The sequence below is a fragment of the Equus przewalskii genome, chromosome 1 (genome assembly GCF_037783145.1).
Source record: "Equus przewalskii isolate Varuska chromosome 1, EquPr2, whole genome shotgun sequence".
In the NCBI taxonomy this organism is placed as follows: domain Eukaryota; kingdom Metazoa; phylum Chordata; class Mammalia; order Perissodactyla; family Equidae; genus Equus; species Equus przewalskii.
The window spans coordinates 141,081,547-141,107,614 of record NC_091831.1 but is presented as its reverse complement, the minus strand read 5'-3'; the positions used below and the strand labels follow the sequence as shown (position 1 = coordinate 141,107,614).

General features: G+C 37.2%; 2 protein-coding genes across 6 annotated transcripts in view; one reads left to right on the top strand and one right to left on the bottom strand.

Annotated features, from left to right (window-relative positions):
• The window catches only part of COPS2 (COP9 signalosome subunit 2), a 29,196-nt gene extending 19,100 nt beyond the window's left edge, over window positions 1–10,096 (bottom strand). The window contains exon 1 of one of the 2 annotated variants that reach the window (XM_070581062.1): window positions 9,996–10,096. The gene's annotated coding sequence lies outside the window, so the exon portion shown is untranslated. The remainder of the gene's footprint in view (window positions 1–9,995) is intronic. The other variant, XM_070581074.1, reaches the window with a different exon arrangement.
• The window catches only part of GALK2 (galactokinase 2), a 120,166-nt gene continuing 103,749 nt past the window's right edge, over window positions 9,652–26,068 (top strand). Inside the window, exon 1 of one of the 4 annotated variants that reach the window (XM_008521515.2) lies at window positions 9,652–10,501. In XM_008521515.2, the coding sequence (XP_008519737.2) occupies window positions 9,903–10,501 (599 nt within the window). In that variant the 5' untranslated portion in view covers window positions 9,652–9,902. Of the gene's footprint in view, window positions 10,502–19,927; window positions 20,309–26,068 lie in introns of those variants that run through there. The other 3 variants (XR_011528529.1, XM_008521513.2, XM_008521514.2) reach the window with 3 other exon arrangements.

Sequence of the window (26,068 nt, the reverse complement as noted above, 5' to 3'; positions counted from 1 at the left end):
TATAAAACCAGTTTTATCTGACCACAGTGGCTTTGTAATGTGCGCCCTCTGGAGGATAATTATTTCCTTGTGTAAGGACACGAAGCACGGGCACTCAGTCTCAGATTTAAGATTGGGAATTCAGTTATGTTTAACATATGAAAATTCTTTGGAATACTTCTCTTAGGGATGAGATCAAATTTTGGGTAGTGAATAAATTTCATTATCACTCATTCACTTCTTAACCCTGTAATCTAGGTTTGACTATGATGAAAGTAATCAAACTAAAAAAGCAACTAATAAAGAATGAACAAGCCAACTGTACATCAAATGATAGTGTGATAGTGATGGCTTCTGAGCCCGGTTTTGAAAGTTAAATGAGATTTTGCCTGCTAGACAAGATGGGAAAGGGGAATGAGAAGAGCAGATACAAAACAGCATAATGGGAGATGAGTAAAGAACTAATAGTCACATTGCTGGAACATAAAAGTCCTTATTGATTCTACCTTCAACACAAATCTTAAAACTATGCATTTTTCCCCGACTCCCTCGCCACCACCCTAGCCTACTAAGCCACTCTCATCTCTCCACAGACTAGAACAGCCTTCCCATTCTCCCTTTAATCCTTCAAATTCCCATCTTTTCATGGTGAGCAGCCAGGATAATCTTCATAACATGTAAATTATCTCATTGCTCTTCTCAAAAATGGTTTGCCATTGCTGTTAAAATCAAGTGCAAAAATCATCAACCGACTCCTAACTATACATCCAACCATACCTCCTATTAAGCTCTCCCTCATTCTTTGCTGCAACCACCCTGCCCTTACCTCGCAAGTGGCCAAACTTTTCTCCCACCTTTACATGCCAATCCCTGCTCTTTCCACCTCTTCACCTGGTTAACTACTGCATATTATTACAGCTTAAGTGCACCTCCTCAGGGAAGACTTGGAGTAAAGAATCATAGCTATAAAACCTACTATACACATTTGGAAATCAGTTCTTCTCTAGTTAACTGTCCAATAATATACAGGAATAGCTAGTTGAACCTGAAAATGACTTTTCTGCAACCCAAATCCTCAGAATGCACCCCTGAATCTGGAAGAAAATTCTTTTTAAATTTACATCTATCACAAGGTCTAAGAATCTGGACTCTCACTCACAGCCCATTTATTTTTTGGTTTCTTAGCCCATAATAGATTAGAAAAAAACAATCAGGCCAGTATATGGGAAGAGGGAGGTAGAAGATGAGAGGTACACATGACAGTAGTAGGACATGGAATTGCCAGCAAAGGTGAAACCTAATATAATATTTTAGCAATTAGAAAGGTTAACTTCAATTACCTTCAAATTACTGAACATTGTTGAAGAACCTTTATATTTCCTACCATATCTAATACAGTGCATTGTCATTCCATCACTGAATGCCTCTTAAAGGACAAGACTGGCTACCTGCAACTTCTGAGACCTGACTGGCTCAGATTAATGATACTTCTAAACTTTAGATGCTGTAAATCCCCAAGATCACAATGATCAAGATAAGACTTAATCCAGCCCTCAACATTCTGTAAATATATTCTTTTGGTTTTTCATTTTATATGGATTAAGAAGTGGAATATAAAATATTTTTGGCATAATTGCAATTCAACTCAAATGTTATCGCTAAAATGTATAAATACATGAGAACTGACACAACTGCTATGTTATTGATTGGCTTCTTACAATTAGGCAGTTGCTTTTTATGATCTGCAACACCATGTTCACATGGTTTGAAGCAGCCTCCACATCACTAACCAGTCATTTGCAGCTCAGTGAATCACATCAATACAAGCTGTGCACTACAGCAAAGTACTTTTCAATTATTACACTAGCATGATTTTTTAAACTGATGATATTCTGAAAAGTCTTTGTAATAATTTTGTTGTATAGACATCTATTATTTATACTCAATGATAATGATGCTTAGTATATACCTGCAATTAAGTGTTTCTCAAACAAATGCAAATTAAGTCTTTCCCCTCAAGCTATTTATGGGCAGAGACAGATATGAAAATCAAACAGCCATATAACACAATAAAAGCAATAATAGAGATACATTCTAGGTACACTGGCAACTCAAAAAAGGAGTAATCAACTACTCCTGAGCAAGACAGAGGAAGGGAAAGTTACCTGAACCAGGTCTAAAAGTATGAATAGGAGTTGCTAGGGGTTAGAGGGCATCTGAAACAAAGCAAGTAATGGGTGCAAAGGCATAGAAGCTTGAAATAACATTGCATATTCAGAAGAATCATGAATAGTTTGATTGGGCTGAAGCACAGGATGTGTATAAAAGTTGAGGAGAGAGAAACTGGTATCAGAGGAATAGAACTATCACAGTCTAGCAAGGAGTTTAGATCACACGGAGAGAGCCACTAATAGATCTTACAGGGAAAAAAACAGATTTGTATTTTAGGAAGAGTACTCTGGTAGCAATTAAGTAGTCCACTGGATTCTCTTACAACTGTCTGACCAAGAGATGATGGGGGCCTGATTCCAAGTAGTAGAAACGGGAGAAAAGGAAGGGGATAGAATAAATATAGAAGATGTCAAGCGATCTTAAGGATGTAAAATATAAAGGACCCATGACATGGGCACAAGACAAAGGGAAATAAAGTTATCTCTAATGACTTTGGATGACTTGGTTACACACAGTGCCATTAGTCAGAATAGGGAATATAGGAAAAGTATTAAATATTGCTAAACTGAATTCCCTTATGTCACAGGAATAGGAGGATAACCATAAATTGTAAAAGTTTAAATAAAATGTTTTTGAAAGAGAAACTGAAATTTTAATCAATATCTTAAGAATGTTTTAAAAAACAAAGAAGAATGTAAGCAACACACGAAAAAGAAGCACTTGAACATTGATAAAGGGATTTTTAAAAACCCACTAAAGTTCATAATAGTTCCAACCTACTTATATAAGAACTCATGTCCTGACATCTCCCCAAAGCAATCTGTGATCCATCCACATCACCCAAATCTATTCCTCCTTCCCCAAATATGCCATGCAATTTAAAATCTCTGCTTTGGCATAAACTGTTCTCTCTGCTGGGAATTCTAAACTATCTCCCCTCCTAATAAACTTCCCACTTTTCTCCTATGATGCTCCCCAGCTCTTATACTCCTGGGAAACCCATTAATCAAGGCACACCTTGTGATTCTTTTCCCAACTCTTCTTAACAAAAAAAATTTTCCTGAGTCACGCTTCTACATGACATGCATCTCTCTAACATGGAACCTTGTGTGTCTGTTGTTGCCACCTCCCCTCACCTGCTCCAACATGAGCTTCTCAAAAGCAAGAACTTTCTCTTACTCATCTCGGTATCCCCAAAGCCTGGTATATTACAAAATGTTCAATTAAGTGTTTGCTTAACTGAAATGAAAAGTGGGTGAATCTTCCAAAATAACACAACACATGATAGCCAGGGGCAATTTTGACTCTATGTTGGAATGTAGCCACTGCTGAACAGGGGCAGTTCCATAGTTCATCTACTTATTCCTGTGCCTCTTGCCAATAGGGGTATCAAGAAACGTGCTCTAGGAAAACAACGCTCACCAGTAACAATGCTTCCGAAGCCTTGACCACGTTTAGACAGCTGTACTAGATGCTGGGTACAGAGAGGTAAAGGGCAATGTCACATTATCCTTAAGGACTAGATATAATCCAAGTCCTAGGTAGCCATTTGTGGTTAGCCATTCATAAAGTTATCCAAACTTTTTGAAATTCCACTCAAGTTAATGGGTCCTAATTCATTTATGGTATAAATTAGAGCATTCTTTTACCTGTCCTAAACTTTCAGTCTTCAAATTAAATATTCCAAAGAGAGACATCATAAAAGTCACTAGACCTGGGCTCTAGTTTGACTCTCCCATTAATGTGATATATAAATTTAGGTAAGTCACTCACACTTGATGCTTTAGTTCCTCTCCTGTCAAATGTGGAGGCTGAAGCCTACAGTAAATTTCTAATTCTCACTGAGGTCTATATGCTCATTTTGGGATATAAGATACAAGTACAAATTCACTCTGTTGGATATTCATAGTTTACAGATTTAAGTTAGGGGTGAAAAGCCTTAAATTTATCTTATTATTAGCACATAAGAGCTGTCTCCCATTACTTATTTTAGTTATTCTTGATTGGACCTCTCTAATACCATTATACACGGTATCCCTATGAGGTTATGCAAGAGGCCTTTTGGAAAATGTGCCAGAAATTATATTCCAAACGGACACTTTTATTTGAAGTAGTAACTTTAAGAGGTTAAAATTATTCCGATTATACTGACATGGATTAGTAAGTAATACTTCTGAAATTCTCAAGAAAACTAACTTCAATAGCTAGATGTTTCTAACCTAAAACAGCATCATTCAGTTTGAGGGCCCAACTTATTTATCAAACCTGACTCTGAATACAATTTCTACACCTATAAAAAGGACAAAACCTGGCTATGGCTGAAGTTTTTTTAAAAAGCTGCACATTTTTTATAACAGCAAAAGAAATCAGGCCAAATCTTATGAATAGAGAACTGGTTAAATAAAGTATGGTATGTCCATATAATCAATGCAGGTGTAAAAAGAAAGGAAGTAGGGGGTGGCCGGTGACATAGCAGTCAAGTCTGTGCTCTCCGCTTCGGCAGCCTGGGGTTCACGGGTTCAGATCCCAGGCACACACCTCCGCATCACTTATCAAGCCATGCTGTGGCAGTGTCCCACATATAAAATAGTGGAAGATTGGCACAGATGTTAGTTCAGCAACAATCTTCCTCAAGCAAAGTGAGGAAGATTGGCAACAGATGTTAGCTCAGGGCCCATCTTCCTTCCCAAAAAATAAATAAATAAATCAGCTGTCAACAAAAGTCTATGAAGACATCTAAAAGAAAAAAAGAAGTAAGCTCTTTGTATGCCTATATGGAATAATCTCTAAGATAAATTAAAAAGTGAAGTGTAGAACAATATATATAATATGCTGCATCTTGGTTAAGAAAAAAGGAGGGATATAAAAATGTGTATCTGGTTACCTATGGGGATGAATGGGAACTGGGTAAATGGAGAACAAGAATGGAAAGGAAACTTTATTTTTATATTTTATGTTTTTGAACCATGTGCACATATTACCTATTTTAAAAAGCTGGATGCTTCACGTTCTGAAGACAATTTTATAAGAGGAACTCTAAAAAATTTTGAGCAATGACAAAATCACTGTTTGGCCTCCCAAGACCAAAGTAAGATTTTTATTCATCATTTGTACCCTGTAATGCACTCCCTTTCCCCCCAGCAATAAAAGTAATATAGGTTCACCATGAAAGGTTTGCAAGAAAGAAACTTTAATTTTCCTGACACTTCAGATTTTCTAGACATTTTTCTCTATATTTTTCTCACCCAACAAAACAAATAAATTTTACTCCCACCCAATAAAATTCTAACATGGATTACATATTTATAGTAGATGTGTTCACTGTGTGCACAGCATTGATGATGACCCTTCCTTTCCCAGGTAAGGGTTTTCAATTACTGTGCCCCTCCCACAGAAGAGGCCAAGCAATCCATCTCCCTCTCTACAGTGAGTGATTCACAGGACGGCCATAGAGACCTATGCTGGGGTAATACAAGTTCCTCCCAGGGTTTCGCTGTTAGAGCTAGCAAGGAAGACCCTCTTGCCTTTGGGGTTATGATCCTAGGAAGACGATACACTACATCTTGTGATGTAATGTGAAGGTAATTAAGCCAATACAATGAAGAAAGCAGCCCAGGAAGAGAGACAGAAACAGAAAAAGACCCAGCACCATCATCTGAGCCACGAGTCCAGCCATATTTATACTTCTGGTGATGGACGCCAATACCTGCTCCTGTTAGTTTAACCTAGTTTGACATATATTCCTGTCCCTTATACCCCAGAGACTTTTATTTTTTTTCTGCTTTATTTCCCCAAACCTCCCCTGTACACAGTTGTATATCTTAGTTGCAGGTCCTTCTAGTTGTGGGACCCAGAGCCTGGACTAAGACAATTTATCCAAAGTTTTTCATATCACTGAGTATTCTCCAGAAGCATAGTTTGAAATGCTGACATAGCATTCCATCACACGGATATAGCATATTTTATCTATCACTACCCTATTAGTATTAATAATACTGGTATTCCCCTACTATTGATAATTTGGGGGTGTTCCAATTATTTACAATTAAACGTTATGTTTCTTTTAAAAGCTCGACTGTACAATCAAATTTCATCTTTGTAATGACTACATGCAGAATTCCGAATGTGTGTGCAGTATAAAAAACACTGGCCCAGACCATAAAAAAAGAATATTGTTTCAAAATCTATTCTTAAAGATCTCCAACAATTTGTTTGTCAAGCAGTAAGTTACTGAGACAACAGTCTCAGAGGAAAATAACCTATAACCTCCAAGCGCCTTATATGCACAATGAACGACAAGTGAGAGCCTTTATACTAAACACACAAATCCCTAAAGCTATTCTTTGCTCTTGTCCTATATTAATCCACCACTTCTTTTTCAAATTAGATTATACATTCTATTCACATTAATTCAAAATCTGTTTAAAAAATGGAAGTTGGTGTTACTTTTAATTTGCTAATTCATGTTCTAAGGTTCTTTATAACTTGAGAAACTAAAGTTCAAGCCATCATTTGTCTGCTGATCTTGTTAAAATGACAACAAATAAGAGATTCTGTAAGATACCCTGTAGCTAAGACCCATCATCTCTCTCCCCCTCAAAAAAAAGTAAATTTTTAGGGTATTAAAATTGCTATATATTAAGACAAGAAAAACAACATTAGTAAACATTCATTCACTAATCACAACTATGAGCTTTACTAGGGGCATTACAGCTTGGTAGTATATTTAACCAAGTGGAATTATTCTACCTTTTTGACAATTTTTTTCCTTGTAATACATTTAAATTCAAATATACAATGCCCTACCTATAACGGGATCTACTAAAGAATAATTTTTGGTATGAAGTCAGTCTGTCTTAAATCCTTTCTAAAAAGATTATAAGAAGTGCTAAGCAACTTCATGCCAGAATGACTGGACTGAAATTACAATACAGTTAATTTATCAACAGCCTTATTAACTTAATGAATGGCACTATAGTTATTATTTAGCATTATCAGACCTGCAAATAATCTAAAAATCTGTAAAATTAGCATCAGATTAAAACCAGTATCATCTCCTACTTCTCCATTCACCACTACATAAATTCCTGTGCTTAGGAAATACCTGTTTCTGCCTCTAATAAAAATCAAAAAGATCTTAGAAATAAAAGGTCAAGCATATTGAATTTCTTTCACATTTGTTTCTTCTTTTTTTAACCAAGTGGTTTCCCTTTCCTTTCAGATCCTGGGCACAAATCATTATTGACTTTCTTGGATAAAAACAGCATGGTTTCAGAAACAAATTTTTACTTTTTGTGGTAGTATCCTACCTACCTATTTACACTAGATTGGGCAAAAACAAAACGTGACTTAATGTATTAAAATTTATCAACAGAGGGGCTGGCCCCATGGCCCAATGGTTAAGTCCACACGCTCCACTGCAGGCGGCCCAGTGTTTCGTTTGTTTGAATCCTGGGCGCAGACATGGCACTGCTCATCAAACCACGCTGAGGCGGTGTCCCACATGCCACAACTAAGAATATACAACTATGTACGGGGGGTCTTTGGGGAGAAAAAGGAAAAAATAAATAAATAAATAAAATAAAATCTTTAAAAAAAAATTTATCAACAGACAACCTATTAAAAATATGCTGAATATACATGTGGTTAGAAATACTCATGGCTCGAATTAACATTTTGACTAAAATGAGGTGATTGCAAATTTTCCAACAAACAACACATTTTTAATAAAAAAGGAAGTTTCCCTGAAACAGCAGGTCAATTCTGTTGACACTTTAAATCCTAAGAAACAAACAAAAGACTCAAAAAATGGCTCTGGCAAGTAACAACCACATTCTCTTTTGGCAATATGTAAGCATGAAATGGTAACCAGCTCTTAATCTTTTTTTTTTTTTTTTAACATATAATGGTTTAAGGAAATTAACTAACGAAGTAACAAATAAATTACTAAATAAATTTTACACCACCAAAAGAGTTTAACTATTAGTAAACGGAGCATAAAAACTTTCACTACTTGACATCTGACTGGAAATCCAGAATGGTATTTACCTAAAAGAGACATAGGGGGAGAGAGGACTATTTAACAGAATACTGGGGGAAAATTTTTCACTGAATTATGTAGTAGTATAATGTAAAAACTTAGTTTTTTTGGTTAAGAAATAAAAAAAAAATTAAACTTTATAGATTGGACATGTAGCGTAGGCCCCTAAAAGGCTGGAGAAACATAGCCAAATTAAACACATTTACTTAAAATTTTCACAAAAATTAACTGAGTACTTCATGGGACAGTAAGATTCACACTGCCATTCCTACATGACATTCTCAATGATGCTTTTCAAGTTAATCATAGTACTAAGTATTCAATACACTATTGCTTAGGAAAGAGATTAGCAGAAACATTTTAAAACACAAACTAAGTATACAGACATATTTAAAAGAAATACTTTCATAGTTAGAAAAGTACCTGTAATATAAATAAACATGCAATAAAGAAAAATGCACAAGATAACACAAGTGACACACTCTTAACGCACTGAAGGCACTGCCTACAACCGGCTTGGTTTGCACAAACTAAACTGTAAGGCAGCAATCATAACTATTAGCAAAACTCTACAACTAGCTTTAAGAATTCTCAAAACCTCTACTATGACTTTCAGGTAATAGCAAGCATTCCCCTCTCCCTTTTGCAAATGTGCCTTCTTTTAAAATGTAAAGATTAATTGGAACCGATTATACAAAGAAGTTTTACACTAACTCAAAACCATATATTAATATCTTGAGAAGCTCTAGCACTTAAAATATAAGATGAGCCAGACTTCCCTAAGGATCTGCTTCACAACTTTATGATAATGCAGCATCACCATAATATATAAGAACCATGCACAAAAACGCCCCCCAAATAAAAAACAAAGTTGACACCAATTCTTGGTCCAGATAATTCTTCTTAATTTCCACGCCGATAATGTTTTTGAATAGCAACCTGAAATGTTAGTGAATTTTTTTAAAAACCTGTAAATCCGTTCATAAATTAAACCTTGGTTCTTTAAAAATCACCATTCAGCTACATAAATTCGTTTATTTCTACACTGTTGACATTTTAAACTTTGAATACTGGGAAATTTCAAAGTCAAGAAAAAAAGCCATTGGGCCAATCTCCTTATAATCCCCCTCCCTCCCGGCCCAATTTAAAAAAAGCAAAACCTCCTCCTCAGCTTTTCTCTTTAAACCAAACAAGCAGTTCAACTACTTTTTTTCACCTATCCTTGCTCTGAGTTCTCCACTGCACCTTTACCTTAAACCAAAACGGACCCCGGACGAGACTAATTAATCTATGTTTCCAGGAGACTCCCAAGTGGCGTTTCGCCGTCAGGCCCGGGAGCAGTAAGGCCCCCCCAGTTTTCAGGCCCTTCTCCCAGCACTTGGCACCCGCTCAGTTCAAGTGTGCAGAAGAGGGGCCCGGAAGGCTGGGCCCGAGAGGGCAGAGCCGGGGCCTAGACCGCTGCGCGGTCCCCGAGGCGGCTCGCGCGGTGGGGAGGAGGGAGGAGGCACGGAGAACCGGACCTCGGAGGCCAGGGGTGCCCCTGTAAACGGAGGAGGCGCTCGGACTTGAAACGCAGCGCTCGGGAGCCCCCTCGCTGCCTCCTCTACCCTCCCCTCCCCCATGCTGGAGAATCAGGGCCCGGGCCCGGTGCGGGAAGGGGGAGGAGGGAAACCCGTGCTGTCACTGCACCGGGAGAGGCTGGAAGGAGCACATGTTCCACAGGGAGAGGCCGCGCTCGCCCCAGCCCCGGCCCCTAAAGCCAGACAGCAACTCCAGCCCCAGAGTTCCCTTCCCTGCGCCTCACCAGGTCGTAGTCCTCCTCATCATCGCACATGAAATCATCCTCCATGTCAGACATCTTGGCCGGGAGGGGGAGAGGCGGAGGAGAAATTGGAGACAACCTCCTCCCACAATCCTCCGCGGCTCAGAGGCGTCACTCCCAGCTTCTCCTCGTCTTCCCGTCGCTCTCAGAGGAGCTGAAAGTGTCCCCCCGGAACAAATGCACTCGCCATCGAGAGGATTCGCTACGACGCCAAAAGGGAGTGCACCAACGCCCTCTTCCTGCGAGACGGTTGGTGCCTTAGCAACCAAACCTAGCAACTGGGGAATCGTCGAGTGCCGCGGCTCTCAGCGGAAGGGCCTTGGAAACCTTGCGCTCACATCGAACAGTTTCCAGCCTCCCGGGCAAGGGAACAGTCCCCTCCCTTGCCTGGGCCTCTGGAACCATTTCGTTCTGGTGAAAGTAAGAGGCAGCCTAGGACGAGAAGCCTTTCGCGGAGATAAGGCTGACATGCCCGTCTTATATGACAGGTAGTATTATTTCTGCCATGATTATCTGTGTGCGTTTAGCCCACCCATGCGGTGAGTTTTCCTGTGTTTGGAGACCTTTTCAGCAGCATGGTTTACACGTGATGTTTGTAGTCGGCAAAACGACTATGTGGATATCCCAAATTAGTTAAGCATCAATCATTTGAGAGGCCTAACGTCTTATTCAGTTGTTCAACGAATTATAAACTGACCTTTAATTGCCTTTGGGACCAAATTAAGGTAACAGTTAACAACTGGTTTTTTAAAAATGCATTATTATTAATCATTAGAATTCGAAATGAAAATAACAGATTGAAATAAAGGGGAAAAAACTGCTTTTCAAACTGTTAGCATTTTCCATATAAACTTCCAGGTCTGTTCACTTGAATCCACAAATTTTGTATAGTTATAGCACAGGTATAATTTCGGATTCTTTTTGCACTTAGTTACGTAACAGTATAGGCCAATGTATGCAATATATTTTTGAAAATGATCATTTTAATGGTTGCATAATAATCCCTCCGTTGAATGTACCAATGCACCGTAATTTACTTAAGCATGCCATTATTGTACATTTAGAATATTGCAAAAACAACACTTTTAAATAGCTCTGCAGCAAATATCTTTGTCACTTTATTTTTTCTTAGGACAAAGTCTAAGAAGAGGAATTACAGGCTGGATTTTTTAATAATCACATGAATTGCCATCTTTTTGGTCATAGTTGTTAGAAGTCGTATTTATAACAATAATACTGTCTACCTATAAACAAAATTTTTCCGTAATAGTCTTTTCCTCCCAACATTTTATTATGAAAAATTTCAAACACACAGAAAAATTGAAAGAATAGTTCAGTGAACTATGTGTATACCCACTATCAACTTTATTTGTGTGTGTATGTATTGCCGGAATCAATTGAAAGTAAGATGCAGATATCATGACATCACTCTTAAATGCAGCTATGTGTAGTTCCTAAAAATAAGGACATTCGCTTATGTTATCACATCATTATTATGCTAAGGAAATAATTCCCTGTTATTAACTAATATCCAGTCCATATTCAAAATTCCCTTATTAAACAGAATTTTAGAATTGGAAGAGCCTTTGATGATATCACGTTAGAGTCCAAGGCTTCCCAACCATGGCAATTCACTAGGTTATAAATTCCCAAATCTGACTCCAGAGATTCTGATTCAGTATGTCTGGGGTATAGCTCAGAAATCTGTACTTGTAACCTTAAAACAAAACAAAAGCTCCCTCTGACTGGGGTGGCTATACATCCCAGTTTGCCTGGGACTGCTCTGGTTTAGTACTGTTGTCCCAAAATAAATATCAGCATCCATTTTGACAATAAATCACATGGTTACTCTACCAGGAATCTGTAAGTCTTCAGAAGAGAAAATAGAATCCTGAGGTGGTTGAGATTTATTTGCTCAGAATAATCAGAACTACTTAGTTTTGCTTTTTAGTCAATATAGCACTTTTGAAATTATCTATTGACCATGTGTATTGATCACATGTATAAAACTGCATGTTGATTTTCATTGAGTTTATTTATATAATTTGCTGTTTTTTAATATAATTCCTTATTCCTACTATGGGAAAAGAATTACTCAAGTAAGCCAGTGCCTAGGAATACTAGGAAAACTGCAGCTAAATTTTGAGTATAATATCCTTGGCCATCTCCAAATTTAATAAACCCAGTCTGGAAATTTGCTAAGAGCTGTTAAAAAGGTCTTCACAGTGTTTAGCATACTGCTTGGGTACAGAAGTGCTAATGAATGTGTGTTTAATAAATAAACATGTTAATTAACCTTTCTGTGCAGGGAATACCCTTCTAACTATTTATACACATCAAAACCTTTTCCATCCTTAAAAGTCCATTTTAATGTCACCTCTTTCACATAGCCTATCCTGAATACTTTGCGCAATTATGATATTCTCTTTTTCTTGACATCAGTTGTATTCAATGGTAAATAATAAAAACAAAATTATTTTAACAGGGTGCATCGATGTGACATGGTGCCTTTGCAAAAAGTAGATCCTATGTTTGAAAAAAATATGTATTTTAAAAAGCTTTATTGAGGTATAATTTAGCAGCTTTATCGAGGTACATCAAACTGCACATACTTAAATATTAAGATTATTATAGCTCAATTTGATGAATTTTAACATACGTATATACCTGTGAAACCATCATCACGGACAAGATAATGAACATATTTATCACTGCAGAAGTTTCCTTATTGGTAATCTGTCTTCTCCCAGGCAACCACTGATCTACTTTTTGACACTACACATTAGTTTACATTTTCTGGAATTTTACATAAATGAATATTACAGTGTGTAGTCTCTTTTGCCCAGCTTCTTTCACTCCGTATAATTATTTTGAGATTCATCCATGTTGTTGCATGTATCAACTGGTTGTTTCTCTTTATTGCTCACTGTTCCATTGTATGGATATACCACAAGTTATCCATTCACCTGTTGATGCATATTTGAGTTTTTTCAGTTTGGGGCTAATGCAAATAAAGCTGCTAAGAATATTTGTGTACGAGTTTTTGTGTGGGCATATGTTTCATTTCTCTTGAGTAATGTTGTGATCAGACTCTAAGTTGGTCTCTTCATTATCCGTACTCTTGGATAATCCTTTCCCCCTTGAGTGTTGGTGGGACCTGTGACTTGCTTTTCTTTTTTCTTCAGCTTTATTGAGGTATAATTGACAAATTAATGTGCCTTGCATTTACCCAATTAGATACAGCAAAGATGATATGCATGATTATGTGTACATGATTACATCATTACACAAAATTGTAAACCTGTTTTCTGGGAGAGATTCTATCTCCCTTTCTGGCTTTGAGAAAGCAAGTGGCCATGTTGTGAAGGACTAGGTGGCAAGAAGCTGAGGGTGGCATGTGGCCACCAGCCAGCAAGAAACTGTAGCCTTCAGTCTGACAACCCATAAGGAGCTGAATGCTGCTAACAGCCATGTGCTCTTGGAAACTGGGGAAATACTTTCCCAGTTGAGCCCCAGATAAGACTTTGTGAGAGCCTAAAGCAGAGGACCCTGCTCAACCATGCCCTGACTCCTGAAGCACAGAAACTGAGATAATCAATGTGTATTGTTTTATACCGCTAAGTTTGTGGTAATATTTTTATGCAGCAATAGATATGAATACAGGTAAATACCTAGTAGTGGAATGGCTGGATCATATGGTAGATGTATGTTTAACTTTTTAAGAAACTCTCAAGTTGTTTTCCTAAGTGCTTTTACCATTTTGCATATCCACCAGCAATGTACGAGAGTTATAGTTGCACCACATCCTTGTCAACACATAGTGTGGTCAGTTGTTTGAATTTTAGCCACTTTAGCAGGAGTGTAGTGTTACATCATTGTGGTTTTAATTTGCCTTTTCTTAATGACTAATGTTGAATATCTTTTCGTGTGTATATTTATTATCCATGTATCTTCTTTGGTGAAATAGCTCTTCAATTCTTTTACCCATTTTTAAATTGGGTTATTCTTCTTATTACTATTGAGTTGTAAGAGTTCTTTATGTTTTTTATGTTGTATTTAAGGAATATTTGCCACACCAAGAGCACTAAGATTTCTTTTTAGTTTTCTTCTAGAAGTTTTATATGGTTTTAACTGTTACATTTAGGTCTATGACCCATTTCAAGTTTAGTTTTTGTGTATAGTGTGGGGTAAATGTGAAGGTTTATTTTTTTCTACATATGGATATCAAATTGTTCCAGTATTATTTGTTTAAAAAATGATCCATTCCCTATTGAATTTGTCTTGACAAATTCAAGCTTTGTCAAAAAGAATTGACCACTTAATTCCCAACATAATTTGACCTTTTAAAAGTATATTTTTGATAATTTTATGTTACCCTGCATTATGATTATTTTGTATTTAATCTGTATTAAACTGAAAGATCCTTGAGGACACAACTATCTTACTTACCTCTGAATCCCATGAAATTCAGCATGTGCCTTGCCTATAGAAAATGCTCAATGAAAATATGTTGTGTTTAAGTAAACTCTAGCATTAGTGACTCCTCACTGCCCTAGACTGAGACATATGGTTACCCCAAGCAGGCTCATGATTTGGCATCCTTTCAGACTGATCATCTGTAAAAATTTTTTTTACTACACTTATTTAGAGAGGCTGAACACTATATGTGAGAAGGGCAGAAAAGGAGGACTCCTTTTGCATTAGTCAAGATCTGGGCAGGAAATTTATGGTATACTCAGGAGGGTTAACTGAAAAGAGTTTAACAAAGAGGGAACCAACAAGGATGGTGAAACACCCAGAGATTAGCAACAGACTGGAAATAATTGCCACCTCCTGAAGGCTTGAAGGGGCAAAGGGAGGAAATGGTTTTACTAGAGACCAGCAAGAATGGGAGCCCTGGAAGATGGCTCCCAATAGCAGCCATAGTTGTAGAGAAACACAGCTACTGCTACAACTATAGCAAAGGTGTGGTGGTGGGGGGGGGGGGAATAGATACCTCAACTTCTCTGTTCCATTGCACTCTAATATCCTGCCAGTGACCAACCCTAACCAGAAGCCAGAGGGTAAAGGAGCCCAGGTACAGTCCATAGAGATCAGCCTCCAGGAGGATAGAGAAGGGTGAAGAATGGATCCAGAAGTCAAATGGGGAATAAACAGCACAACATTATCTCGTGCAATTCAGTTGTAGCATCAATTATATACTGCACTCAGAGAAGGAATTTTCTCCCTTTTAAAGACAAATTGGTGACTACCTGCTGTTGTTGGAGCATATCTCTTGATCTAACCAACCAACTGAAGTGACTTATCAGAATGATATTTCTACCTACATTTAATACCCATTCCTTCCTGATAGTTCTGATAAATGCAGTTTGCATGATCTCATTACGTTTCCACCTTTTAGATTGATGCCCTTGCCTAGTTAGTTCTCCTTTTAATCTGCCTCAGTCTTCTCAGATTAGATAAAATGATGTATGTAAATCCATGGTGCTTATAAAGTACTCAATAAACGTATCATCTTAATTCAATCAGCTACTCATACTAACCTTCAGAATGCTCTATACCACAACTATATCTCTCATCTCTAAAATTACCATAGGAGGAATATGCAAACAGAGGATGATTAGGCCTGCTTAGGAGTTTTCGTTCCTTATGTTGACTTTGACCTTGTAAAAATGCAGTTACACAATTTTAGCAATATTATTATTTGCCTTTTTGGTATCTAATTCCCAGTTGTTTTTATTCCTACGCAAAATGGTGACCATACTTCCCTACTTTTGTGAAATGAACTCACTTTTCAGTAAGATGTATGGTGTAGATGCAAAGGAGGGACCTGACACAATTATACTGTAATTCCAAAATTGTCTTTGTTTCTTTTCTTTACTGAAATCTATAAGTTCTTTAAGTGTATTTTGCCTTAATCCTCCCATGATTCCCCTGTGAACTAAAAGAGCAGAGACAGTCCTCAAATGACAATTGACACCAACAATTTGTTCATAGGAATGCTGTCACTGCACTCCCTATGCTATTTCCCATGCAACCTCCTTTTCGTCTTGGAGACCGTCAGACTTCTGCTATTTGACAGAATTGGCTTTAGATTCCAGAGACTCCTGTTCCCCCCTTTTGACTCCTTTTATTTTATTTTATTTTTTTTAAAGATTTTATTTTTTTCCTTTTTCTCCCCAAAGCCCCCCAGCACATAGCTGCATATTCTTCGTTGTGGGTCCTTCTAGTTGTGGCATGTGGGACGCTGCCTCAGCGTGGCCTGATGAGCAGTGCCATGTCCGCACCCAGGATTCAAACCAACGAAACACTGGGCCGCCTGGAGTGGAGCGCGCGAACCTAACCACTCGGCCACGGGGCCAGCCCTGACTCCTTTTAAACCAGAGCTTTTTCTCCACTTCCTCCGGTGTTTGCCTATTTATCAGAATCTGCACCTATCTTTTCTCCACCCCAATCTACTGTCCCCACCCTCATCCCTACCCTCAATTAAGGACTTAGTGTGAGACTTCCAGGCTCTGGATTCTGGATGAGTATTATAACTGATGCATTATGGCTTAGATTTACTTTTATGGATTGCTTTTAGAATCAAAAGTTTTTTTCTTTTTTTGTTTTTTGTTTTTTTGAGGAAGATCAGCCCTGAGCTAACATCTGTGCCCACCTTCCTCTACGTTATATGTGGGACGCCTGCCACAGCATGGCTTGCCAAGGGGTGCCATGTCCACACCCGGGATCCAAACCGGCAAACCCTGGGCTGCCAAAGCAAAATGTGCAAACTTAACCGCTGCACAACTGGGCCTGCCCCAAAAGTTTTTAAAGATCTTTTTTCTATAGAATGCAACATGCTTAGATGTTATAAGTTGTATTGACTATTCCAATTGTTTTCCTAGAAAAATAAATCTTTGAATTATGCCAGTCACCTGAGATCCCTTGCAAATATATTCCAAACAAAAAACAAAACAAAACAAAACAATTGCTTAAGATAGTAATCATAACTCCTTTATTGAGATGGGCAACATTGGATGGTTATCACTGGTGTGATAATTTGCTATGACTGGGGAAGAAGAGGGTGCTTAGAGCTTTAGTGGTTGTTTTTCACTTTGCAAAACAACCTGTATTCTGTTAAGGCATTTTTGCACAGCACAGACAATTCTTTTTCCTTTCATATTGATTTATAAAAGATTAGCATGTATATTTAACTACAAAAGTATATATTTCTCTGAATCATGAGCTTATCTTTTGCCTTTATTTAAATGATTATATACTAGAGAGATGTATCTATTCTATACTTATACTGATGAATAAGGAACATGGCATCATTATAAAGAAGACATTAAAGAAGTATAATGTATTATTTGCTGTAATGGGAAAATAGCCAAAGTCAGTCACTGAAGTAGATTCTCCCAGTTGTGAACAACATTTTTTTATTATAAGTCGACAGGAAATATTTTCCAGAAGTTGCATAGACTAAACCACAGAAAAATGATCTATGGTCTAAAAGATTTAGTTTTCAAGGCAGAGGTGGGGACAGGGAACAGGGAAAATTTCCCAGAGGAAGTGATTTTTAAGCTAAAACTTAAACAAGTAGGAGTTAGCCAGGTCTGTGTGACTCTAATGCCCATGCTGTTACTTTTGCTTTGGATCGAGTTCTTGTTTTGTTTCATTTTGGTGTTTGATTTGTTTTGTTTGCTACAACAGTTTGAACAGAAACTAATATCTGTGGAGAAGAAACAATGTTAAGTTTATTAATTAGGTTTCTGTTTAAGAATCTATTGTGAAATACTATGTTAGTTTTATAATTTAGACTCTAAACCTTATTGTAAGTGTGCCCATATGCAAAAAATAAAGAACTGAGAGGTTCAAGATTTGTGAAAATAAAAATATTGTAAAATTTAGATGTTAAACATTTTCACTATCAGGTATGTCTAATAAGAACCAAAGGAATATCTTAAAATTGACAAAGGAACAGTAGTTTTCTACTTCATAAGGATTGTTGGGAAGATTTAAAGAGATATTAATAATTTATCTAAAATGCTTACTGAGCAAGAGAGGCCTGGCGTAAGGAAGATAGTATAAGGAAGTAATGCTAGTTTTGTTTTTTGGTTTTTATTAGGGTTCTCTAGTAGTTTGAGAAGAGGTGATTAGAAGAGTGATGTTTTATAAAAATCATAATATACACATTTTAATTCGGGCACAAAAATTACTAATTGTTTCAATAATTTGTTTTTAAGCATACTTTACTGGGGTCTCATCAAAGGTGACACCTTCAGAAGTGGGCTGGCCTGGGGGTCTAGAGCCGTGGGTTTTAATTCCAGCCCCACTGTTCCCTTACTCTTTCACCTTGGGCCACATTTCAACAAAGGGCATTCTCCTTGTTGCTCTATAAGGTGCTTTCCAGTCTGTATCAGTTTTGTTGAGACTGCAATAGGAATGTATCTAAGATTCAAATTAATGATTTGCCACCAGGTTTCATTTATCAAAGTTAATATTTGGTCATTAAATACACATTCAAACAGGAAATAGTTTTTTATGAAACCAAGTTTCCATAGTCATTGTGTTCACTTTTTAAAGTATTGTATAAAATGAGTTTGTTTGGGACTATTTTTAAAAAACAATATTTTCAAAGCTTCAAAATTGTTATTTTCTAAATGACCATAAAAGGATATCTTAGAAACATATCTGAATTTAAAAAATAATCTTTCCTTTTCTATATTTACTGATGTGCCTAAAACTTTTACATTTTTTCTCATTTAGGTTCTCTTTCCATTCAGACCTATTTCAGAAGTGACATTATGCCTCCCTTTACTCAAGAGTAAACCACAATAAGCACCATACTGCGATTTATTGGGGTTCAAAAGAAAAAAAGATATAATTGCTTCATTAGAAAGTGGTTAGGAAGGACTGAAATAATAGTGAGAAAGTAGCCCTGAGACCAGAGTAACTTTCTTTCCATGATGTTTCCTTTACAATAATAACCCAAGGCAGTGCCAAGGGGCTGCAACCCTTTAATTACACTTTCCTATTGTCAATTCATGCTTAAGCCTTCATCTCCTCTCTCCTCTTCCTCTACATATACATATACAAATTCTGGAGAGGCAACTTATTGAATCTCATTGAGTTATGCTGCTACACCTAGTGTGTTGGGCATGTTGGCCCAAACTTCCTTAATTAGGAAACCCTGGGATAGGTGTATTGCTAGCTGGCTTCACTTGGGTTTAATCTCACCATTCTGAGGTGCAAAGTGCACTAGTGAGTTAATAGACCTGAAGTTTAATTCAAATTTTGCTACCAGTTAGTAAAATGACCTTAGGGAAGTCATTTCACCTTTCAGTCATTCATTCAGTTCATCTTACACATTGATTAAAAACCAGTCTGCCAGGTACTGTTCTAGGTGCTGGAGATATACAGTTCCTACCCCCAAACTGATTACCTTCTAGTGGCTGTGATGGTGGAGGTGGTGAGACAGACAACAAATATATATATTTTTTAAAAATATGCAGAATTTGTGAGAACTACGAAGGAAAGAAAACAGTAACAGTAGAGTGATGGGGTGGGGCTGGTGTGCTTCTTCAGGTAAAGCATCTGGGATTTCTCTAGGTAACTGAAAAATGAAGGGGTTGAACTGGATACAAAGGGTTCTTGGAGTTTGAAGACACGTATTTTCTTCTTTTCACTGTTAATAATTGTGCTCTAGGAAAGCCCACCAATGCCTCTATTCTGGAAATAAATGCAAATATATTTAAATCAAGTGCATCAATTTTATACTGCTTGATTTTGAAATAATCCACATAAGAAGCAGTAACTAAATATTTTAGTGTTATTTGGAGGAGTAGCTTCTAGTCATTTAAGAAAAAAACCCCAAACTTAAAAAAAAAAAAAAAGGAACGTGAGGTGCCAGCTTACAACTCTGTACTCAGACAACCCCAGGGCGCAGAAAGCAAACCTCCGCAGTCAGATTCGCACGCGCGCGGCGCGGGGGCTCCTGCGAGTCCCAGGTCGCGGAGCTCCGAGCAGCACGGTGCCTGTACCTGCCAGCTGCCTGGAGGGCGCGGAGGCCCCGAGCCCGGGGAGGAGGAGTCGGAGGCGGGGCCGACTGGAAGCAGCCACCTCAGCGAAGCGACAGGATTTCCGCAGGGTGAGGGCTGGTGTCGCCCGGAAGAAAGGACTCCTGCCTCAGACGTCTCGTGATTACCTCGAGAGCCTTGTTTCGCCAGTTGAAACTGCAGAAAGAAGGATCTACGAAATATGGCTACGGAAGGCCCTGCCACGCGTCGAGTCCAGGTGGCAGAATATCCCAGGTGGGGGAGAGGAGATGCCGCGCTTTGGAATCGCCTGGGTTGGCTGAGTGCAGATAGTGTCCAGGGCCTTTGGCTCTGCACTGGGGCGCTGCTTTGGCGCCCGTCCGGCAGCCGACAGAATCCTTGGGATGTTATGAGGCCGCATGGCTGGGCTTGCAAGAAAGACCACGCCGCAAACACTGTCCATCTTGACTCCTACCAGGGGTTGTGTGTTTTGCGTTATTCACGCAGATCCTTCTCCCGTTCTTGCTGAAGGTGGTGCACTCTTTCTGCCGGGCTTTAGCAGAAATGGCCAAACCCATTCTCGTTTTGTCTTGCCTACCAGCAGCTTTTTAAAGTCCCCTTTCTACAATATTCATCGAAAACAATCAAACACGCAAAAAAAAAAAAAAAAAAAAAAACCAAACAAACAAAACTACCCTTAGTCTCTGCATCCTTTTAAATCATGGAATCTATGAATTGTCACTTAGGGACTTAATATGCTCCCAGTACCTAGCTACAGAATAACTAATGGCTTATTGATACCTAGCGGAAGATCATTTCATTTGAGGGCATCTTGCTGATACTTTGTAGAAATACTTCGTTCTGACATAGGACTGAAATCTCAGAATGAAGTCTCTAAGGTACCTATTAGTGCTACAGCTTTTCTGGCTTCTCTCCCCGCTTGCTGTTTCTAATTTTTACGTTTTTCCTCCTGTTAACTTTTTTCTCTAATATTAAGTCCTCAAGCTCTCCCAACTTCCTGGTTTATGACTGCCATGTGACAGTTGACAATATCAGAACTTACTAAAAGTTGCAAGTACTTTTTCACACTTATGCCAGCAAACAGTAGATCTTTCGTTATCAGAAAGAAAGTTTTTGACGATGGAGACCAGCACAACGTTAGACTACTTGTGAATGTCTCTGGATGTCTCTATTTTCTGGAGGTCCTTGCATAGTACTGTTGTCCTTGTATATTTGAATGAATTAGGACACATTGTTGAAGACATGCTTCAAATAAGATTCATGAGAAATTTGTTACGTGAAAATAATCTGGCCCCTTGTAGCTTAGTCTTTTACATAAAACATGTCCATGTATAAATTTCTTGTTTCCATTTTATGTGAGTTTGCTCACAATGCTCAATATTTCTGTAGTTACCCTGCAGAGGAGAGGAAATGGTGGTAACATGTACCAAAAGTGAAGAATTGTTTACTAAATTTCCTTAAAGTTGTTCCTTGCCTTGTATGACTTCTGCATTGTTCACTAGTGCAATAAATATTTCTTGTTAATATCTATTGTTCGGTGCTAGCCACAGAAGAGATCATAACGGTAGTCAGAGAAGTGTGCACTCTGCCATTTTCTTGTTTTTCGCTTGTGCATGCAATCCAAGTATTAGCCTCAAGCAGTGCTTCAGCCACTTACTCATTTTAGCAGGGGAGCCTTCAGTTAAATCTAGATAGTTTGTAAATCCACCTATGCTGAAAGAGGAAAAAAATGCCTGAACGCCCCCAGGGCAGTCTTGTGGGATTCCTGCTCTTTCTCTAGGATGCCCCTTCAATGTCACAGGACACGTGATCCTCTGAGTAAAGGCGCTAGTCAACCACATTATACCATTTTAGTAAACTTAATTTCTTTTTTATTCTTTTTATATAAAAGTCAAATAGAAATAGAAGTTGTAATTTTTTTTTCCTGCATCCCAGTCTTGCATGCTCCCTGTACTGTAAGACGACTTCAAATTCCACTGTTCTAGCTTTCTTTGCATTCTTAGCAGTGGTGTCTCTTCTCTTTTCCTTCTCTTTAAGTTTTAAATTGTTGAATTATTATTATTTTTTGTAACAGCTTTATTGATATATAATTCACATACCATACAGTTCACATGTTTAAAGTTTACAATTAAATGGTTTTTACTGTATTCACAGGCTTGTGCCACCATCAACATAATCAGAGTTAGAACATTTTCATCATCCCCAAAAGAATCCTGCATCCTTTAAGCTCTCACCTCTTGCTCCGACCCCTAGCTCTAAACAACCACTAATGTACTTTCTGTCTCTATAGATTTGCTTATTCTGGACATTTCAAATAAATGGAATCATATAATATATGGGTTTTTGTGACTGGCTTCTTTCACTTAATGTAATGTTTTCAAAGTTCATCCGTGTTGTAACATGTTATCAGCATGTCATTCCTTTTTATGGTTGAATAATATTCCATTGTATGAATATACCACATTTTGTTTATCCCTTTATCAGTTGGACATTTGGGTTGTTTCCATCTTTTGGGTCTATGAATAATGGTGCATATGAACACATCCTTAATATGAAAGATTTAGATTATTTAAAAGTATATTCACTAAAGCCTGAAAATCCCTAAATTCCTTTCCTCACTATAGTCTCTGATTGCTATCCTGTGCTGCCAATTCTTACTTCCCTTCTTAGATGTTATCCATTTGGTTTGTATCCTTGTAGTATCCTTATAGTATCATTTTATCCTTATAATATCATTATAATATCATTGTTGCCATTTTTTTATAAAAATGATATCATGTTCATGTTAAGTGGAATCGTATTTGTTTTTCTGCCACTTGCTTTTCTTCACTTAATATTTCTCAGAGATCCTGGCCTATCACTCTATACAGATTGATTTCACTGTTTTTAAGGACTAAGAGTATTTCACAATATGAATACCATTATTTATTTTACCAGTCAACCATTAGAGTGTACACTTAAGTGTCCAGTTTTTCACTTTTACAAACAATGCTCCAGTAAACTTCTTTGTACATATTTCTTTAAGCATTTTTGTGAAGGTTTCTTTAAGCTCATTCATTGAAATGGAATGAGGGTCAAAGGTAATAAACATTTAAAATTTTGATAGTTTCTGTCAAATGGCCCTGCAAGGAAAGATGCTATTAGATTGTCTATTTCTTGTTAGTTTTTAAGAGCTCTTTATGTATGTATGTATTTTTTGTATGAATGTATGTATTGTTGGACATAAACTATTTGTTGTTTTATGTATATTATTCCCAGTCTAGCACTTTTCTTTGAACTTTATGATTTTTTTGTGTAGACATTTTATATTTTACAAATATAGCATCTTTGTCTTGATTCTGATTTTAATGGGAAGGCTTCCAACATTTTGTCATCAAATCTGGTGTTTGCTGTTTCTGGTAAATAACCTTTATTAAATTAAGGACATTTCCTTCTTTTCTAGCATGTCAGGAGCTTGTTTTTTTTTAATTCTAAGTTTTATTTTAAAAAGTCAGGGAATGGCTATTGAATTTTATAATTTTTTTCATATTTTGAGAAGATCATGGAGTTATACAGCTTTTCCCTTTTATTCTGTTAGAATAATGCATTTTGATCAACATATTTCCCAATACTATTTCCATATTCCTGGAATAAACTCTATTTGGTCACACATATTGTAAAATATTGTATGTTGGATTAAATTTACCAATATTTCATTTAGACTTTTTCTATCTATTTTCACAAGGGAGAGTAGCCTATAGTTTGCTTTTGGGGGCTATTGTTAAGTTTTAACATCTGGGTTATATTGGCCTCCTAAAATGAGATAGGAAGCCTTTCCACAGCTTCTGTTGTTAGAACCATTTATAAAAACAAAGGATCATCTTTCTTTAAGATCCGACAGAGCTAACTCATAACATTTTCTGGGCCTGACTACTTTTTCTGTTTCTTTTTTCTGTCAATTTTTAGAAATTTGTGTTTTGCTAGAAAAATCATCCATTTTGTCCAGGTTAAAATTTATAAAAATCTCTTTGGAGATTTATAGTTGTCTCTTATTTCTAATATTGATTTTACATAATGAGACTCAGAAAAGTTTTTTCTGTATTATTGCTTTTATCAAAGAATGAGTTTGTAATTTCTTTTGGCCAAATCTACTATTTTTCCCCTAGTTCGTTAAATTCTGCTTTTATCTTTTAATTCACTTCTTCTAATTTCTTTATTGGTTTTTTTTTTTGCTAGTTCTTGTGTTATATGCTTACTTCATTTATTTTCATTGTTTCTTGTTTTTTTATGTTCATTGAAGGCTAGAAAATTTTCTCTGAGTACCATTATAGTTGCTTCTCATAAGTTTTGACGTATAAATCCTTCATTTTTATTTTCTAAATAATTGTAATTTGGGGGCTGGCCCATCAGCATGGTGGTTAAGTTTGTGCACTCCTCTTTGGTGGCGTGGGGTTTGCAGGTTCAGATCCTGGGTGCAGACCTAGCGCTGCTTATCAAGCCACGCTCTGGTGGCATCCCATATAAAACAGAAGAGGATTGACATAGATGTTAGCTCAGTGAGAATCTGCCTCAAGCAAAAAGAGGAAGACTGACAACAGATGTTACCTCAGGGCCAATCTTCCTCACCAAAATAAATAAATAAATAATCATAATTTTGGCCTTAATTTCTAGTTTCCCTCAGCTTTATCTTCTTGCTCATTAATTTTTTCTTCAATGCTTTATTCTACTATTCAGCACATCTACTATTTTTATTTTCACCACCATAATTTATTTTCTAAGACCTCTAATATAATTATTGTTTCATTTTTACATTTGAGTTTCCAATCTAGGAGAAATTTATTGTGATGGAAAGAGCAAAGTAAGGATTACAATTCCCCCTCCTCCCTCAGTGACAATTATCCATACTTTGAAATGCCATTTTAACATATATTAAATTCTCAAATATAACAGTTATAATAATAAAATAATTATTGCATGTTTTATAAAATTCTCAAAACAAACCTTTGCAGTTCTATTATTATTCTCAATTTGTAGTTGAGGAAAGGGAGGCATAGAACAACTCATGTAAGTTACCCTTTTAGAAGAGGAAAACTTTTCCTCTACCCTGTTAGGTTTAGTAGCTGGGGCCTGTGAATTAAACTAACAAAAGATCAACATGAGAAAAGGTTTATTTCACATGCACGTGGCAGCTTCACAGAAAAGAAGTGAAAACCCAAAGAAGTAGTAGTGTTTGAGAATTTACATAGCGTTTTAACAAAGGATGATAAATTGTGAGAAGTGATTAGACAAAGGAAAGGGGTTTGGGCTTCTGGGGTGGTAAATTGTGGGAAGGTGGCTATATGGGGGAAATTAATAGAAAGTAAGGGTTATTTTAGAAAGGTTTGTTTATACAGAGTCTAGTCAGTGAGGTCGCCAGTGATAAGAGTTATCTCTTGGTGTGGGAGAGGGGAGGAGAGACTACTTCACAAAGGGAAATTTATGCGCTGTTTTTAGGCAGATAGCGGGAGGGAAGAGAGCTCCTATGTCTGCTGCTTCTTAATTGCCTTCAGGTTGAAATAATCTTTATGCCAAACAGCATATTTTAGAGCGGCATATTCTGATCCCTTTCACTATAAAAATAGATATTAACAACCAATGATGGTTAAATTAGTATGAAAAATGAATATTTTCTGTAATGCCACGACTGGTTATCCTGATATTGAAGAGAAAACAGAAGCACAGATAGGGTAGGAGGCTTGCCTAAGGTCATAAGGGCAAACTAAAGATACATGTCTTGTCTCCTGAAATTTTAATTCTTTCATCTCTGCAGTTACCATAGTCATCCAAGGGTCCTCTGAGAATTGGTCCTTACAGTAAAATCCATTTCGTTCACTACGGTAATTTTGTTGCTCAAGTTCTGTTACTAAAGCTGCTGTTAAAAAAAAATCTTAAGTCAAAAGAGTATTCAGAGCACCAGATTCAGCAATTTGTGTGGTGATATTTTGGCCAATTCTGCCTTTAACAATGTGATCTTTGTAGGAGCTCTTATTTTCAAAT